At 41.8% G+C, this 19784-nt stretch overlaps 1 protein-coding gene across 1 annotated transcript in view; it reads right to left on the bottom strand.

The window, feature by feature from the left end:
* Positions 1–264: 264 nt before the first annotated feature.
* Positions 265–19784, bottom strand: part of fer (fer (fps/fes related) tyrosine kinase) — a 42602-nt gene continuing 23082 nt past the window's right edge. The window contains exons 8-20 of the mRNA XM_080742485.1: positions 17688–17807; positions 16250–16372; positions 14653–14827; positions 13499–13594; positions 11825–12031; positions 9538–9660; positions 9395–9451; positions 7926–8041; positions 6287–6381; positions 5462–5585; positions 4136–4290; positions 2372–2494; positions 265–1164 (exon numbers count right to left, since the gene is read on the bottom strand). Of these exons, the coding sequence (XP_080598611.1) occupies positions 1028–1164; positions 2372–2494; positions 4136–4290; positions 5462–5585; positions 6287–6381; positions 7926–8041; positions 9395–9451; positions 9538–9660; positions 11825–12031; positions 13499–13594; positions 14653–14827; positions 16250–16372; positions 17688–17807 (1651 nt within the window). The 3' untranslated portion in view covers positions 265–1027. The remainder of the gene's footprint in view (positions 1165–2371; positions 2495–4135; positions 4291–5461; positions 5586–6286; positions 6382–7925; positions 8042–9394; positions 9452–9537; positions 9661–11824; positions 12032–13498; positions 13595–14652; positions 14828–16249; positions 16373–17687; positions 17808–19784) is intronic.

Genomic DNA, 19784 nt, shown 5'->3' on the forward strand with positions numbered 1-19784 from the left:
TGTTCGTTAAGGTCCACAGAATGCGAGGCCTGCTCTGCCGGAAACATCGCGAAAAAAGGTTATGGCCATTTGTATATTCACTGTCCCATCGACTTCACTATACAGGAAAAGAAAAAAATATATATATATTTTTTTTTTAAAGAGAAGAATCTGCTTTTTGTTCTTCATGATTCTGATTCCATTGCAAGCATATTTTGTTTGGCATGAAAAACATTCCTTGGGCTACATTTCAGCCTCACAAAACAGTAAATATACAAACGGTCATAACCTTTTTCCACAATGTTTCCGGCAGAGCAGGCCTCTCATTCTGTGGACCTTAAAGACCAAACTAATAGATAAAACAGAAATAAAAAGTACGGCACGGCATCACAGGTCAGATCTCACATTCTGGGTGACTGGGTCCCCGGCTATTGATAGTACTGGTACAGGAGGTATGTAGGACAGACATGCAATAATACAAAGTAGCACCTCGTCACAGGAAAGTCACCCCCCAAATAGTGTTTAAAAGCAGTCAACTTTACAAAGTAGTGAACGCTACAACGTTAATAAATACACACCCTTCATTACTAAAATACTTTTTTTTTTCCAGGGGCAGAGCTTGCATGTATCCTATTCTACCCGGCAACGGTGAACAGAGGAGCCTCATTTGGCTCTCAATAAACGGACTTGAGTTCGGAAGTGTCACGTAATACTGTGACTGCCGGACGATGAAGCGCTGATGGATGATGGGAAATGTAGTGTTGTTGTTCGATGACTCAGCCTACACGTAATAGAATCGCAAATGTCCTGGCAACAGTGTCTATTATCACTCCTCTTTTAACATGGCTGACTTGTAGTTCTTTGGGCTGGGAATGTAGTCCTTGGCAACGCTAATGGCACATTGAGCAAATGGTCGGGGCCAACGTTTAGCTAGCCAGTTTAGCTGGTCAGGAAGTCAGTTGATTTGTTAACTAGTCAAACAGTAAGTCAGTTTGCGGGCGGTCAGTCAGTCAGTCATAAAATCAAAGCCAGTAAACCAGCTGTCCGTTCATTTCTTCTTAACAGCAGCCAGGTCTTTCTGAATTTCAGAGAAGTTGGGTCGGTTCTCAGGCTTGTAATCCCAACAGCGCGTCATCACCTTGAAGACGTCGTCCGGACAACGCTGAGGACAGGACATCCTGTAACCTAAGAACAGGACAGGGGGTTGGGCCATGTGACAGTGGGACGAGTCAAACAACTAGCAAATGGCAATAATGTGTTCCTTTTCTTTTATTCCATGATTTTTCCACCATTTTTTTTCACCCAGTGTCAATTGTCTAATGCAGGGTTCCCCAATTAGTTTTCCCCAAGGGCCACATTATGTCTAGGGTACCAAGCCGAAGGCCACAGCATTGCGGGGGACGACGGTGGCGTTCCCGCTACTCCAGCGACAGTTCAGATATCGTCGTTGTCGGGTGAAAATCTTGTTTGTCCAAAACCGTTCGTTTTGCATTTATCATTTTATAAATGATTTAAACTAGTGAAAACAGCCGATCTACAAGCACACAACGCCTCGCACCGCGAGGCGTTGTGTGCTTGTAGATCTGCTGTTTTCACTACTTTTGTGAGACGGCCTTGAATGATGAAGCAGGGCTTTACTTTGCGAAAGAACGTAAAAATTTGGAGATACGAGGTTTCCACCTGACAACGACGATATACTAGTGTTGTTGCTGCTCTTATAGCACCATTATAACTGGGGTTGGTGGGGGCCTGACAGTAGCCCCCCGCGGGCCGCAAATGGCCCGCAGGCCGCCTATTGGGGAACCCTGGTCTAATGTAATCCTGGGCGCTACACTCTCCCTGCCACGTTATTTGGAATCACCTCTCTGCCAACCTGGGGAGAGCAACGGACTGACATCATGCTTCTTTCTATGCATGAGGAGTCCAAGTCGCTTCTTTTCACCTGACAGGGGGGATTTCCCCGGTTAGACGCAGCGCGTGGAAGGAACACGTTATTCCAACCAGTTCCTTTCCCCTCCATCAGGCGCCCCGGCTGGCCAGGGGGAGGGCAGTGTAGAGACCAGGATTACTGCCTGTTTTTTATGAGGGTACCTACCCTAGGAGGCACAGGGAGTACGTGCAAACTCCATACAGAAAGGCCCTTTCGCCAACAACACCTAGGGTGTGGGCACTGATGACGCGGAGGAGAATGTGCCCACAGCGTCCCCAGCGGCAATCGACCCTTCTAGCTGTGAGGCGACAGCACTACCAGCTGCACCACGTGCCCCCCTAATATAAGTATGTGTTCCCTAAGTGTGCCATTAGCGTAACAAAGAATCTAAAGTAACTTTCATTACTAAGAAAGGCGCTATATAAACCAGAGGTAAATAATGTTATTCATTATTATTACTACCTTTCTCCACCTGCTCACGGGCTTGCTGATTGGTCATTCCCGGGTAAGGACACACCCCCAGGCTGAAGGTCTCCCACAGAAGGATTCCGTAACTCCAAACGTCACTTTCTGAACTGTATCTCCCTAGGAAACGACCAATACAAATGTATTGATCACTTAAGTACATAGGTTTCATTCATAGTATAGTAGTATGACATTTCGTCCTTTTTGTGACATAGTATGATGTTTAGACTTGTTTCATTCAAAATGCCAATACAATCCTATCAACAATTAGTACTATTACAAGCAATTGTTATAGTAGAGGTAAGAAGATCAGTGCACACGACATTGGACCACAAGTGGGCATGATTAATGCTCTGTTTCAGAATGATGTTCCAGGTTGTTAACCCATTTAGGTCTAGAATTATTGAATGCTTTAACCAGTGAAAAATAGCAGATATACAAGCTCACAGCCGCGCTGCGAGCTTGTAGATCTGCTATTTTTGAAAAAGTTGTGAAAATGTCTGCAAATCTTTGAACATATGTATTTTCAAAGTGAACGTTTGTAACTCAAAGTTTGCTTCTGGGTGGTCCCTGGAACTAAATATTTTGAGATGGGGGTCCGTGGCCAAATACTTATCATTTTGGGGGTCCTTCACATGAAAAAGTTTGAGAACCACTGACATAGTAGTCTCTCAAGAACAGACTAACTGAGCTCCAGTTGAGTGAAAAGGACCTTTTCTTTGACGATGGCTAGCCAGATTGCTGACATAGAAACATAGGTTTTTCAAAAAATCTTGCATGTGTATGATCTTTTACTGAACTTTGCTAATGCTGGAGTGAATTGCCGTAGCTATACCAGGATCTGTACATGAATAGGGATGTCAGAAAAGAAAGGGGAAGGCGTCATTTTGTACCGGATCTTTCCGACGAAAGGTTCGGTGGTCGGAGACAGTATGGACAGGCCTTTAAATTAAGGCATAAGAGCTGGTCCTTAAGACAATCAAAATAGAGCCTGCATGTTTCTCAATAATAAACAAGAAACAAATTAACTGTAATAACAAAACATTCCTAATGTGAAAATAAGCGGATTCTCAAGGGAGGGGAACGGTGGAGGTAGCTCTAGTGAATATACAAAAAAGAGAGACAGTGAAATGTATATCTACCCCGATATGCAATCTGTGCTCATGTAAACAACCCCCGGACTGTGAAACAGCATTAAAACATAAAGGCTGTGAGAGGCTATGTTAGTGAATGGTAAACCAACTCTAGCTATGGTTAGTCTATACCAGTGTTTCTCCAATGGGGGTACGTGTACCCCTAGGGGTACGCGGAGGTACTACAGGGGGTACTTGAGAGAACATGGAAAATGGAAACATTTATTTTACTGTTATGTTTAATGATAAAACATTGACAAATGTATGTGAACGTGCTGCTCTGTATATGTAGCTTTAAACCAAATTAAGTACAAATTTTACTGTTACTGTGAATAGAAAACAGGCTACTTACTTTTATTTTCAACATATTGACATAAAAACTTTTGATGTCAGTATTTTCTAGTCAAAATGTTGTCGATTAGAGCAGTGTTTCTCAAACTACCAAATGTCAAGGTATCCCCTTAACTCTGACAGTGTACAAATGTACACTGTCAGAGTTACAGACTTGTATGGGTCACTGGATTAAGTTTGAGAACCACTGGTCTATACAGTCACTAGTGTCAGTAGTGTCCCACAGGCTACATTTGACTGGATTTCATTTACAATTTCTCTAAGACAGGAAACTTACCATAATTCAAGGCCTCCGGCGCGGTCCATTTGATGGGAATCTGCTTCAGCCCCGAAGAGGAATAGATGCCATCATCTTCCTGACGACTCATCCCAAAATCACTGATCTTTAACATGTTATTATCGCCCACCAGACAGTTCCTGGCTGCCAGGTCTCTGTAGAAACACAGGGATTGGCACTCCATTAATGGTACTGATGACAACTAATACTAGCACTGAATCATCATAGTAGTACAGCTGGACTGCAATAGAGTGCTCAGTTCCCATTCACATGGCTTGACCAGGGACATGCTGGCCAATGGGAAAAGCGGGACAACTCCCGAACGGCCGGTTCATTCCCGGCCAGGCCGGCCATTAGGAAAAAAAATTAAATAAAATGTCGGCCTTCGTTCCATTTTGGGGGCTGGGTGGCCAACAAAGTAAATCGTCACAGTCGGGCAGAAACCTCGTATCTCCAAGTTTCAAATGTATAACTTTTTTCGCAAAGCAAAGCCCTGCTTCATCATACAAGGCAGTGGCACAAAAGTAGTGAAAACAGCAGATCTACAAGCACACAACGCCTCGCGGTGCGAGGCGTTGTGTGCTTGTAGATCGGCTGTTTTCACTAGTTTAAATCATTTTTAAAATGATAAATACAAAACAAACGGTTTTGGACATACAAGGTTTCCACCGACAACGACGAAATATAACTCATGTACAGTAATTGGCCCACTGGCTTGTCACTTGTCATGATCTGAAATGGCAAATCTTTGAGTAGCAGCAGAGCTATAGAGAGAGATCTCTCTCTATAGCGCGCAATGAGGGCCTCTCCAACTCTTTTTCCCGGGCCCAGGGGCCCAGCATGTCCCTGGGCTTGACTACAGTAGTAGTAGTAATAGTAGTAATTGCATCTGTAATTCTAGGTATAGTTCAAAAGAGGCTGTGAAAGGCTAAACATGGAACGTCAACATTGTATGACACGCACGCACAAAGAATTCAGGTCCACTCCAATCCTTGCGTTTGACCATTTTATGTATCCACAACACACGTAAAATACAACAGTTTCCAGTAATTAACTATTGTAAACTAAACGTGGATGTTAAGTTTGTTGCGGTCATCAGAAAACATTGGCTCCCACACTCCACCCACTCTGTCCAAATTCCCACACTACCGTGCACAGGTGAACGGCCATGACTAATTATTACCATGGCAGCGCCCAGCTCAAGTGATCACGCCCACCACCTAATACCCAATCTGTCAATCAAGTGTGCACCCCTTCACGTCAATAATAAAAACACGAGACTTCTATCTGAACGTCAGTAGCAGCAGCAGCAGTCGTCGTACTCACCTGTGTATACAATTGTTACTTTCCAGGTATGCCATCCCATTAGCAGCATCCAATGCAAACTTCACCAGCTGTTTGGTTTTCAGCTCCTCTTTTCGCTTCCTCAAAAATGACAAGAAATCGCCCCCTAAAAGAATGATGATAAATAAAGTGGAAGATAGAGTTAAAATTAATGATAAAAGTAAGTTAATGAAGTCAATATTTTTGGTAAAATAAGATACTCAAGCTCAAATTGATGGTCAAATAAGATAATAAAGGCTTCACTAGGACACTGTTATATTCCAATACAGCATGGGTCTTCAACAGGGGGTCTGGGACCCCTAGGGGGTCCTCAGAGTTACTACAGGGGGTCCTCCAAATCTTTGTGTGATAGAAACTTTTTCTCCTTTTTATATATTAACCACTTGAATCCTAGTGTCCATATTCGGAGAACTTTAGCCAAAAATAGCAGATCTACAAGCTCACAACGCCTCGCAGCGCGAGGCGTTGTGAGCTTGTAGATCGGCTATTTACGGCAAAGAGGTTTGGAGTAGAGGGGAAAAAGAGCAGACTAAGTACAGAGTGAAAGGTCAAGTTTATTTAATAAACTTGATTGTTCAAGTGGTTAAATATCTGTAAACACACATTGACATGAATCCAAAATACACTGATGATCGTACTGTCAAACGATGAAACTATATGGAATCTATGAAAGGGTTGTGGGGGTCCCTGCTTCATCTCTCTCTCAACGAAGTGGTCCTTGGCAGGAAAAGGTTGAAGACCCCTGCATTACAGGAATGGCATTCTAATAATGGAATGAATGGATGGCTGAATAAATAAATACAGTACCTGGTACTAGTTCCATCACAATATATATGGGCTGTCTCTGGGTGCACACTCCTATCAGCTTTACGATGTTTGCATGGTCGTATTGCTTCAGAATCCTACAACAAAACCATTTTATTAGCATTATATTTGTAATTATTTCATGGTAATAATTTAAAAAAAATAAGAACGATAATGCAGTACAATTAATATAAATACAAATATATAATATTTAATAGATATATATACCTGTATACAGTATATATATATAAAAAAATCACACCCGTGTGAAGTGGAGCTGTGTGTGTGTGTGTGTGTGTGTGTGTGTGTGTGTGTGTGTGTGTGTGTGTGTGTGTGTGTGTGTGTGTGTGTGGATCATGTGTACCGATTTTTGTGACATTTGAAGAAAATATGTAGGAAAAGGAGCAAAAAGTGTGTTTTGGAGAAAATTCAAGATGGCGGAAAATCTATCATGGCGCAAATGGGCGTGGCCTATATGGGGAGATGCGTCATGACCCAAGGAATCCAGGGAAAAAATAATTTTGAACTTGAAATCATTATGAACCTCCTCTCCAAGTCTTGAAACTCTAGCCCCTATGGTTTGCGAGAGACAAATAATTGAATGTGAGTTTTTGCAATTCCCATTATAAGTCAATGGGGAAAATTAATTCACTAATAAATTAATATCAATTAAACTATAGAACCTTTCTCTTAGAAAAGTAATAGCCCACGATTCCCGAGTAAGCCGGTCGATTTGACATATGGCGCGAGTGTGTGGTGGCAAAACTGTGGGACTAGTGGCGTGCCGAAGTTTAGGAAGTTCAGGCTACATACACACACACACACACACACACACACAGACAGACAGACCCACACGGCCACGTATAGGGAGCCTGTGCTTCACACAGCTCCAAATATATCAAATACACCCACACACACACACACACACACACACACACACTACCAGTAAGACTCCCTAATCGGTAGATAAGAAACCGTCACGTCGCATACACAAACTGTAGAAGGCAGTCCCAGCCAATCAGGAAGGAATATGGGAAATGGGACAGATCCATGTTGATGACATGACTCTAGACATACTGTGTGTCGCTTTGCGTGATTTTAGGCCAAAATCTGTAGGAGCAGTGTCCAAAAATGTGTTTTGCAAAATCACCCTGATGGTGCCGCCAAATGGGACAGATGCATGTTGATGACATGACTCTAGACATACTGTGTACCGCTTTGCGTGATTTTAGGGCAAAATCTGCAGGAGCAGTGTCCAAAAATGTGTTTTGCAAGAATCGGCCTCATGGTGGCGCTAGAAGATGGCCATGTGAGAATTGAGGGGTGGAGGTTGTGGTTTGGCAGCCAAGGAGTGTGTGTGCAAAGTTTGGCATGGATAGGGGCAACGGTGGCAGAGATATGAGTAGGGCAAAAGTGTGACGTGACTGACTGACAGCCGGTGGAGGTTTTAATAGTAACTGCGACCTGTACACACACACACACACACACACACACACACACACACACACACACACACACACACACACACACACACACACACACACACACACACACACACACACACACACACACACACACACACACACTCGGATATAAATAATATTCAAACTACTGGGAACTGAGTAATATGTAGTATACATGCCTGGCTTCCGACAGAAACTTGATTTTCAGCTCTTGGGGTAAATCCTCTTTGCAGGTTTTGACGGCGACTGGGGTTTTATCCCGTAATGTCCCTTTAAAAACCTCTCCAAAGTTACCCTGACAGACAGACAGACAGACAGACAGACAGACAGACAGACAGACAGACAGGTAGTGTTTAATCTCCAAATACATGACGACAAGACTTAAGAACATAAAGCAGGGGTGTCCACTCTTGTTTCAAAGGGGGCCACATTAGAAAATATTAAAACACCCAAGGGTCGATTATATCTCCCGACAAAATGTACTTCTGGCCAGACCATAATAAAGTCACATACAAATGCATCGCAATTAAAAGATTTTATTTAACTATCATCATCAATATTTAATATCAATGGTCTTTTGTCAGTTTGGCCTTGTGCCCCTCAAACCAATCGCATGACCTGAGGCCACAGTGGCCTTAATGCCCCAGCTGACTGTACCACTTTCTCCTCTGTCTCTTTCTTGTCAATATGTAGACAGTAGACACTGGTGTCTCTTTCTTGTCATGTAGACACCAGTGTCTTTTGTTGAGATTCTGAAATCTTAACTTCCCCATCTTTAAACCAATCATGTGACTTTGATTGGTGCAGGGCTGAGCATGGATCTGATTGTAAATACTATTTCACTACAGATAGGTTATCATCCCTAATGCTTAAATTCATCAAATTCTTTCAATGGACTAAAATCTTGTTTTATTTGATTGCCTCCTGCCCTGGCATTTTGCATACAGTATGTCAAAGAATGGACAACACCAAAGGCCAAATGGCCTTGCCCCTAAAATGATGAAATTCCAGGCCTGGTCAGGTCTCGTTACCAAATGTAACCAGACTTGCAAGCTAAAAAAATACAATAGAATAGCCTTTCTTTGACCCTTTCAAAATGAGATAACAGGAAACAATCGTGACAAATTATACTCTGGGAATATATACTTGCTTGACGGCGCTGGCAATTTAATACAATTTAGGAATGAAGCCCTGGGCCATTTGGCCCCCTGGGCCGCACTTTGGACAACTCTGACACACTAAAAGACATCAGATGAAAATCTGTAATTGGGTGTCTGTGGCCGATAATTGTCTGCAGTTTTTGTGGTGTGTCCTGTGCTGTTGGTACAGAGTGTTGTAGGATCGAGTCCTAAACCCATAGAAATATGAAAAATAAAAAAAAGTTTCACTTTGGGGTTGGTTAGATTATTGGTTTACAAGCTCACAATGCGCTGCGATACCCAGATTACCCACTCTCCCTTTGGCTATTAAACCTTAGCGGGCGGCAGTGGCTCAAGAAATAGCACGGCTGCTTGGGAAGCAGAAGGTTCCCAGTTTGATCCCCGGCTCCTCCTGGCTTAGTGTAGAAGTGTCCTTGAGCAAGAAGACACTGATCCCCTAACAGCTCCCAATGAGTAGTATCAGTAATCGTAATACCAGAAATACTAACCTTTCCCAACAGCTCTCCTAGAATCACATCCTCGTGGTTTAAGATCCACTTCTTGTCCTGTCCAAACAAAACATGAACAGTTATTAAATTAATCAATTAACAAAGACTATCTTTGTTATGTCTGTGTGAAAGCAATACGTTACCTTGACAACAGGGTTGAGTAGAACCACACCAGACTTCTTGGTGATGACATGTTTGGAAGTGTAGTGATGTTCTATCAACTGCGGGATTGTGGGAAATCCCGTGCCTTCAAACCGATACTGATTCTGTCTCACACACAAAGAAAGAGATAGAGAGAGCCTTGACTTTACTTTTAGACTTACTTACTATTACAACTACCTTTTTTGTGAAGATGTTACACCTTTTTCTCCCCAATGTAGTCGTTAAGCCAATGTATCCCCCTCCCCCCAAACACACATTTCTGTGTCGTCTCTGCCGTTGTATCCTACTGACCACAGATATAAAAAGCTAGATACCTCATCCGCCGCTGCAGTTCATTGGTGCAACTGGTAAAACAGGAAGTGCAGAAGTGTGGAAAGCACTCTGCCACACTTACATTCAATTAAAATGAGCTTTATTGGCATGAGGAGACAAACGTTTACATTGCCAAAGCAAGTGCCTCTGGGGAAGAGGGAGTCCCGCATCTGATTGGCCTTCCCCTTCTGTGACACACAAGGAAGAGTCCTTCAGAATCCAGGAAGCTTGCCTTAATAAAAAAAAGGCCAGTCCTCTTTTACCAACGCCCCAGAGCCGGAGGAGGCGTCTACCTTTCTATGTCAATGCTACTGACTCCCCTGCCAGTGAGGAGCCCCTAACGGGAGGCCACAGAGCTTTAGTCCTACTCCTCCCGTCCAACACTACCTGCTGACAGAAGCCATAGACAGTAGAAGTACATGCTGTGACAAATATCATCCTCCCCGTCTGGCTTCCCTCCCCCACTCTTCTAACCTAACGCGGACAGTTTGTGTAGGCAGATGGGCGGGCGCGGCGAGTCTCTCCGCAAGTCTCTGTTTTGGAATTCATCAATATCACTTCAGTAAAACAGACCTGATTTGCACTAGGGGTGGGCGATATGGTGAAAATTATCGTTGAGACGATACAATGTCTCCACGATATGCCTTCTCAGAAGTATCGTATATATATCGTGATACAATTGAGGGAGCCTTGTAAAACATCCTGTTTAATCGTCAATACAGAGATTCATTGCAGAATTCAATTTAAACCTGCATTTTGGTCTAAATCAGTAGTTCTCAAACTTTAAAATGTCAAGGTCTCCACTTAACTCTGACAGTATACAAATGAAACCAAATGGACCCGCAAGGGTCCATTTGGTTTCATTTGTATACTGTCAGAGTTACATATGTGTAAAGTTCAAATTAGACCTCCCAAAAGGAACCCAGAGAGTCTAGTTTTTGTCAAGTAACTTGTCAAAAAATAACCATAAAAACCAATGTGAAAAAGAATCGTGATAAAATCGTGTATCGTGATACAGCTTGGGAAAATATCGTGATATTGTATTTTTCCATATCGCCCACCCCTAATTTGCACTGTACTTGAGTTATTTTTCTACCCCAACTTTCTTCACCAAAAATAGCCGCTGTGACGCGTGGTGAGCTTGTAGATCGGCTATTTTTGGTGAACCTTCCCCCCAGAATAGGGATGCTGGGGTTCAAGTGGTTAAACGTCAAGTATAACGTTATTTTCAGTCAGTTCAGATGGAAACGGATATATTTCTCAGTGACATAGCCTACCGTATCGCCGGTGGAAAGATGTGCATATTTACCTTAGCGTAATATGATATAAGATTCTAAAAAATAACAGCGTAATTCAGGGGTGCCATGGATGAAAACGTTATTTACAAAGGTGCCCAGAGTCAAGTTTGAAAACAACTGTAGTACAGGGTTTTTTACTACCAGTAGCAGTACACAGGGGCGTCACACCAAATTCTGGGCCCTGGGTACAAGGATTCACTGCGGGCCCCCCATGAATGTTAACTATTGAAAAATAGCAGATATACAAGCCCGCAGCGCGGCACTCGGTGCGCTTGTAGATCTGCTATTTTTGAAAAATCGTGAAAATGTGTGCCAAGAAACCTATGTTTCCATGTCAGTCATGCTCAAACTTTTTCATGTGAAGGACCCCCCCATCTCAAAATATTTCGTTCCAGGGACCCCCCAGAAGCAAAATTTGAGTTACAAATGTTCACTTAAAAAATACATATATTCAAACTAAGATTTGCGCACATTTTCACGACTTTTCAAAAATAGCAGATCTACAAGCTCGCAGCGCGGCACTCGGTGCCGCGCTGCGAGCTTGTATATCTGCTATTTTTCAACAGCTAAAGTTACTAGGGCCCCTCAACCTTGGGCCCTGGTAACTCAGTCCCACTTTCCTACCCCTTGTGACGCCCCTGGCAGTACAAGTACTCACGTCAGCATACTGGATGATGAAGTGGCGCCTCTGACCGTCGGAGTACACCGACAGCACGTACTCCCCGGGCTTCCCGTGACTCTCCCGTACCAGGAAGTCCCCCTGCGTGCGGAGCAGCTCCTGGGCCTCGGTGCGGGGGATGGCTCCGTGGTACCACTCCTGGTCCGACAGCGGACGCTCGCTGGTCGCGATGACGTCAAAGAACTGCTGAGAGAGGGAAGGAGAGAGAGAGAGAGAGGTGGATATGGAGGGCAAGTGAGGGGGGAAGAGAGAGAGAGGGAAACGGAGAGTTATTCAGCATTGTTTTGATGTTAGATAGAAACAGTGGCGTCAGTTCAGAAAAAGCTAAGGTATGGCAACATGACTGGTGCCTTGCAAGCGCGACACCAGTCATGTTGCCATAACTTAGCAACAAGCATTTATTTTAAGAAGTGCATTCTATTTTTCCCCCCCGTTTCTACGGTTTCTTGGGCTGGATATGGCAGCCTGGAATGGTTGTTCAAGTGCAGCTAAACTTGGCATGTTAGTAAACGTGCCACAATTAACAATAAAGAATTGCACCTGTAGCTGACCTAAGGAACCTGGGAATATAACATTTTGTCAAGTTGGGGAGAATACAAGTGTGGAGAATATAATTATAATACATTTTTAAAGTGACCATTTTGTTAAATTTTGCATTTGTAGTTATTTTACTGTAATTTAACAACATAATAACCAAAACAGATAGACATAGAGACATTCATGGATTTATATTTAAAAGTAACTTTTATTTTCCCCCCTGGACCCAAGGTATGGCAGCTGCATACCCCTGCCATACCCAATTGACGCCCTTGGATAGAAATAGAGAAAGAGATGAGGAGAAGAGGTAATTGAGTACCTGAGACGAATAACGGTCCATATTGTAAATCTTTTGAATATAGATATTCTTTTGATTTACCAGACTGTAAACCACAAACTAGTCATTTTAATCTGTTAAATTGTTAATGCACTCCCCCCTCATTTTGTTTAATTGTCTGTTTTAATGTTATCTGCTCCCTTTGTCTGCTGAATATTGGTTGTACGGACTTATACTGTTGTTCCACATTTACTGTTTTTCCACTTTCTATAAGTATTATGTCTTATAATTCCTAATATATGAGAGTTAAGTAAAACAAATCTAATTCAACAAAATGAGGGGGGAGTGCATTAAGAATTTAACATTGATTAAAAACTTCTAGTTTGTGGTTTACATTCTGGTAAATCAAAAACATATCTATATCTCTGCTGTCGGGCCGAAACCTCCAAAATGTTCATTTTCGGGAAAATGAGCTCAAGTGGAGTTAGGAGGTTTTGACCGAAGGGCTTTTTACTACTTTCCATTGGTTCAATATTATTTTAACCAACACTCAGACGTAAAGGGTGTTCAATAGCACATATTTATGAAAAAAGAGAGGGCCATTCGGGTGGAGTTAGCTGGTTTGGCAGACAGTGTGGAGTTAATATTATTCAATATTATTTTAACCAACACTCGGATGTAAAGGGTGTTCAATAGCCCTGATTTATGCCAAAAAAAATCAAAAACCTCAAAAATGGAGTTAAGAGGTTTTGGCCAGACAGACAGTGACGATATTCAACATTTTAAAATATGGACTTTGTTTTTTCGTCTCAGGTACTCAATTGATTATTGATGTTTACCGAGGATGAGCCCAACATGGATTTAGGAGATCTGATAATTCCAGCGATGGAGTGACGCAACGTATCAAACTTGCTGGACACTTTATGACTTTTATCCTGAAAAACAAACACACAAACAGGAAATATTTTACCCACAACTCATGTAAATCGACAACTGCTATGATTGCTACTGGTAATATACTTCTTTGTTTTATTGATTTCCAAATACAAGAAAGTCACTATAAGCCAAGGGTCTTCAACAGGGGGTCCGGGACCCCTAGGGGGGGGTCCTCAGAGTTACTACAGGGGGTCCTCCAAATCTTCCAATCCTTTTTATATATTAACAACTTGAACCCTAGTGTCCATTTTCTGAGAACTGTAGCCAAAAATAGCCGATCTACAAGCTCACAACGCCTCGCAGCGCGAGGCGTTGAGAGCTTGTAGATCGGCTATTTTCGGCAAAGGGGTTTGGTGTAGAGGGAAAAAATAGCTGACTAAGTACAGAGTAAAAGGTCAAGTTTATTAGGTAATGACGGTTCAAGTGGTTAAATATCTGAAAACACAAATTGACATGAATCCAAAATACACTGATGATCGTGCTGTCAAACAATTAAACTATATGGAATCTACTGTATGAAAGGGTTGTGGGGGTCCCTGCTTCATCGCTCTCTCAGCTAAGGGGTCCTTGGCCTGAAAACGTTGAAGACCCCTGCACTAAGCCGTACAACTCAAACTAGCGCCACTACCATGGAGTTGGGCTGTCACGATATGACATTTTACATGACGATTAATTGTCACTCAAATAATTGGCGATTAACGACTTAATTGTGTTTTTGTCGTTGATAATTACATTTCTGTTTGGCTTTTAGTCTTTGAAGTTTACATGGTAGATATGACACATAACCTAAATATACAAAGAAATTACTGACATATTTGACAACTTACTACTTAAAAAATAACTTTGATAGTGGAAATAGCCGATCTACAAGCTCACAACGCGTCGCGATGCGACGCGTTGTGAGCTTGTAGATCTGCTATTTCCACAATGTTTGACCTTTTTTTAAATATATGAACAGTTTTCAACATGGAAACGATTATGACGATTATGAAAAATAATCACGATTATGTCAAAAAATCACGATTAGATGATTATGTAATAATTGTGACAGCCCTACCATGGAGTTGACGGAGCGGGCGTCGTCTTCGTAGTTGACGACACTCTGAGAGTCGGCCATCTTGTTCTCCAGCAGGCTCTTCTGGCTGGAGAGCTTGGCCTCGGAGCAGCGCAGCGATTGGACCGTCTGCCGCAGCTCCTCCAATGACTGCTTCTGGCTGAGCAGCAGCACCACACTGGGAGAGAGCCAATCACATTGTGTGTCTGTTATTATAATGATGATAATATCACAAGAGTGATATTCACTATGAAAATGAAACTTAACATAACTTAACCCATTTAGGCCTAGGATTTAACTATTGAAAAATAGCAGATATACAAGCTCACAGCGCGGCACCGAGTGCCGCGCTGCGAGCTTGTAGATCTGCTATTTTTGAAAAAGTCGTGAAAATGTGTGCAAATCTTTGAATATATGTATTTTCAAAGCGAACGTTTGTAACTCAAATTTTGCTTCTGGGTGGTCCCTGGAACTAAATATTTCGAGATGGGGGTCTGTGGCCAAATACATATCAGTTTGGGGGTCCTTGACATGAAAAAGTTTGAGAACGGCTGACATAGTAGTCTCTCAAGAACAGACCAACTGAGCTCCATTTAAGTGAAAAAGACCTTTTCTTTGACGATGGCTGGCCAGATTGCTGACATTGAAACATAGGTTTTTTCCAAAAACCTTAGAAGGATTCAAAAGACACTTATAGAATCGGGTCAAAATTCAAATTTTCAAGATTTTTCAAAAATAGCAGATCTACAAGCTCGCAGCGGGGCACTCGGTGCCGCACTGTGAGCTTGTATATCTGCTATTTTTTTTAATATTTAAAGCATAAAATATTGCGTCTAAATGTGTTCAGGCCTAAATGGGTTAAACAAAAAGTCTGTTGAATTACATTTTATTATACTAATTATATTATCCAATAAAAGATTGAGGACTGAATTAAACACCAAAGTACAATTGTATAAACCCATTCATTATTAATTATTGTATACTTTAGCTATTGAAAAATAGCAGATATACAAGCTCACAGTGCGGCACCGAGTGCTGTGCTGCAAGCCGCGCTGCGAGCTTGTAGATCTGCTATGTTTGAAAAATCGTATGGATTTGTGCAAATCTTTGAATATATGTATTTTTAAAGCGAGCATTTGTAACTTTGTAGCTTCTGGGGGTACCTGGAACTAAATAGTTTGAGATGGGGGTCCGTGGCCAAATACATCTTGGGGGTCCTTGACATGAAAAAGTTTGAGCACCACTGATATAGAAACGTAGGTTTTTTAGAAAGCCGTTAGGATTTAGGAGAGATTTATAGAATCGGGTCAATATATTCAAAGACTTGCTCAAAATGTCATGATTTTTCAAACATAGCAGATCTACAAGCTCGCAGAGCAGCACTCTGTGCCAAGCAGTGAGCATTTATATCTGCTATTTTTTAATAGTTAAATCATAAAATAATGGTTAAACACACACACACACACACACACACACACACACACACACACACACACACACACACACACACACACACACACACACACACACACACACACACACACACACACACACACACACACACACACACACACACACACACACACACACATATACCCACTCTGATTTCTTAAGGCAGGTTTTGGACGACTCGTCCAGCTTGGCTTCCAGGTCGCTGACCAGCTCCTCCTTGCTCTTCAGAGTCTGCTGAGTCAGCATTAATTCTTCTGCTGTCGACTTCAACCTGAAACACAGCCAAGAGAACCATTAAATGACATCCCATGGTTTATGAATCATTGTTCCAATATGTATTATATTCAAATAAATACACTTGTATATCGTCGTTGTTGGGTGGAAACCTTGTATGTCCAAGACCTTTTGTTTTGTATTTATCGTTTTAAAAATGAACTAAACTAGTGAAAACAGCAGATCTACAAGCACACAACGTCTCGCGGTGCGAGGCGTTGTGTGCCGGTAGATCGGCTGTATTCATTACTTTTGTGCGACAGCCTTTTATGATGAAGCAGGTCTTTACTTCTGCTGCGTATGTGAGTGTACATCTGTACTTATCTGTACTAACTATTTAATATTATTAGCAGTAAGACTCCCTAAATCGGGAGATAAGCAACCGTCAGGTTGCATACACAAACTTTAGAAGGCAATGGTAGCCAATCAGGAGGGAATATGGGAAATGCTGATCCATGTTGATGACATGACTTTAGAGATACTGTGTACCGCTTTGTGTGATTTTAGGGCAAAATCTGCAGGAGCAGTGTCCAAAAATTGTTTTTTCAAAAACCGTCCAGATGTTGGCGCTAGATGGGACAGATGCATTTTGATGACATGACTGTAGAGATACTGTGTACCGCTTTGCGTGATGTTTTCTCATGCCAATAAAGTTCCTTTGAATTGATATTTTTTTTCCTCTGCATTTTACCCATCCGCCCCTTTTCGACTGCAGTTTTAGCACTACCCCACACTACACTACACCACACCACACCGCACCACATAAAAGTATCTACATTTTCCATTACACAAAAGTACCTCTATCGGTAAGAAACAAATTGACCCTTTTAACTGTGATTATAATACATAATAAATTTGTATTACAACTATCCTAATTATAATGCACTATAATGGATTATAACTGTGATTATAATACATTATAAAGTATTAATGTATTACTATGATAATTATAATATACTATAATAGATTATAATAGTGGTTATAACACAATAGAATCTATTATCATGTATTACAACTATATCCTGGTGGTCTAAATGAAAAGCCAGTGAGTGATCAGTCATTATGAAGTGTTTGGCCCTGTTTGGCCTAGCTCAGACCTACTCTAGAGTGGATACTTTTTAGTACCCCGTTTAGTACCACTTTCACACCACTCTACCCAGGACCTGGTAGTGGAAAACCTCACACAAGTGGGCGGTGTGGTGTGGAGTGGTGTGGAGTTGGGCCAGTGGAAAAGGGGCTCTATACCCTTCTTTGGTGTGTAAACTATGCACTGAAAATGATTATTGTGACTCAAAGGGAAGACGTTTACTCACACGGCCTGCAGGCTGTCTGCCGTCAGGTTGTTCCACAGGATCTCATTGGCCGGCAGGTTTTCGGTCTCTTCCAATAGGGAGGCGTCGAACTCGACGCTGGGCTCTGTCGTCTCTGGAGACCTTTGGAGGTGGAAGATTAACCGCCCAATTACTACTACAGTCAATTATTCAGCCTAATCCATTTGGACCGGGTACGAATTATTGCGTATTATTATTTGATGCTTTAACTATTGAAAAATAGCAGATATACAAGCTCACAGCGCGGCACCGAGTGCCGCGCTGCGAGCTTGTAGATCTGCTATTTTTGAAAAATGGTGAACATTTGAATTTTGAGCCGATTTTGACCCGATTCTAAAAGTGTCTTCTAAATCCTTCTAAGGTTTTAAAAAAAATAATAATAATAAATAAAAAAAAAATAAAAAAAATAGTGGTTCTCAAAATCTTTCATGTCAAGGACCCCTAGAATTATATGGCCGCTGACCACCGCCTCAAAGTATTTTGTATCAGGGACCCCCCCAAGAAGCAAATATCTGAGTTACAAATGTTTACATTAAAACTGAGATATTCAAAGATTTGCACAAATGTAGATGATTTTTCAAAAATAGCAGATCTACAAGCTCGCAGCGCGGCACTCGGTGCCGCGCTGTGAGCTTGTATATCTTGCAATTTTTCAATAATTAAAGTTATAATTCTAGGGCTAAATGGGTCAACATAAGAGTTTCGGTGTTCATGGTTCAGAGTACAAAGCTAAAAACTAAAGCTTCATGCCGGGAATGATAATGCGTACATGTTTCAATCACCAGTTTGCCGTACTACTGTACATATTATGTCCCTCCAGAGTCCAGGCAATGGAATGTAAATTACAACAACAAGTCCCCTCCAGACAATGGGAGTCAAAGCAAAACATTCTTCAGCAATTTTAACGGTGAGGTTCTTCGGGAGTCTAGCTCAGTGTTTCTCAACCACTGTGCCTGGGGACCTTTGGTGTGCCCCTGAGAAGGGTCAAGTGTGCCCCTTGAAACTGCTTGAAAGCCAGAATTGTATTTATCATTTTAAAAATGATTTAAACTAGTGAAAACAGCCGATCTACATCTGCTGTTGTGCGACAGCCTTGTATGATGAAGCAGGGCTTTACTTTGCGAAGAAACGTAAAAATATGAAACTTGGAGATACAAGGTTTCTTCCCGACAGTGACGATATTTACAGCCCCGTATTATGTTGGTGTGCCCATGGATTCTTGGGACATGAAAAGTGTGCCCATGCAGAAAATAGGTTGAGAAACACTGGTCTAGCTATCTAAACTATCCACAAAGGTTTAGGAAACTTTACTTTCGGTCTATTATATTTCCTCTTTAATAATACCAATTGGTATTGTGTTTTATGTAATTTCTTCCGGTGATTAGTCACCTTTTCAACAAGTGCAGCTTGTAAGCATTGGGCATTCGTGGAATGAGCAGCAAAGCTAAGATTGTGGGTAGCACCCCCAAAAAATGTGCCAAAATGGCCTGCAATAATGTTCTGCTGGTAATTCACTCTCGTTTTGGGATTCCCTGACACCGAGTTTAAAATTAACAAAGTGTAAAAATGGCCAATATGTGCTGTTTTTTCTTTTCCTTATTACTGTGGGAGAGTGCAATCATTCAATGCACCAAGCAACAAAGGTGAATACCAACAGAACAGTATTGCAGGCCATTTTGACAAATCTTTTGGGGTTGCTACCCACAAGCATGGCTGTGTTGCTCATTCCACGAATGCCCGATGCTTACAAGCTGTACCTCGTTGTAAAGGTGACTAATCAACGATAAAATGATATATAACCAATTGGTATTAGCCATCTACCAGCTCACAATGCGCTACAAGTTTCCTCTCAGTAATAACACAAAACAGATAAATAACTACTGTCGCCAATGTCTCTACTTGTTTTCCATTCCTCTTCTCCAAATCTCTCTGTACTGTCCCTATTTTTACTTCCCCCTTCTGCATTGTGTTTGTCTACCTGGTTCTTTAGTTCCTATATCTGGCTAGTTCCTATCTCTCTCCGTTTCTGTGAAGTGTAAATTATGTTTTTCATATTATGATTATTACCGTACCTACTGT

This window comes from Nannobrachium achirus (genome assembly GCF_963921795.1).
Source record: "Nannobrachium achirus genome assembly, chromosome: 15".
Classification (NCBI taxonomy): Eukaryota; Metazoa; Chordata; class Actinopteri; order Myctophiformes; family Myctophidae; genus Nannobrachium; species Nannobrachium achirus.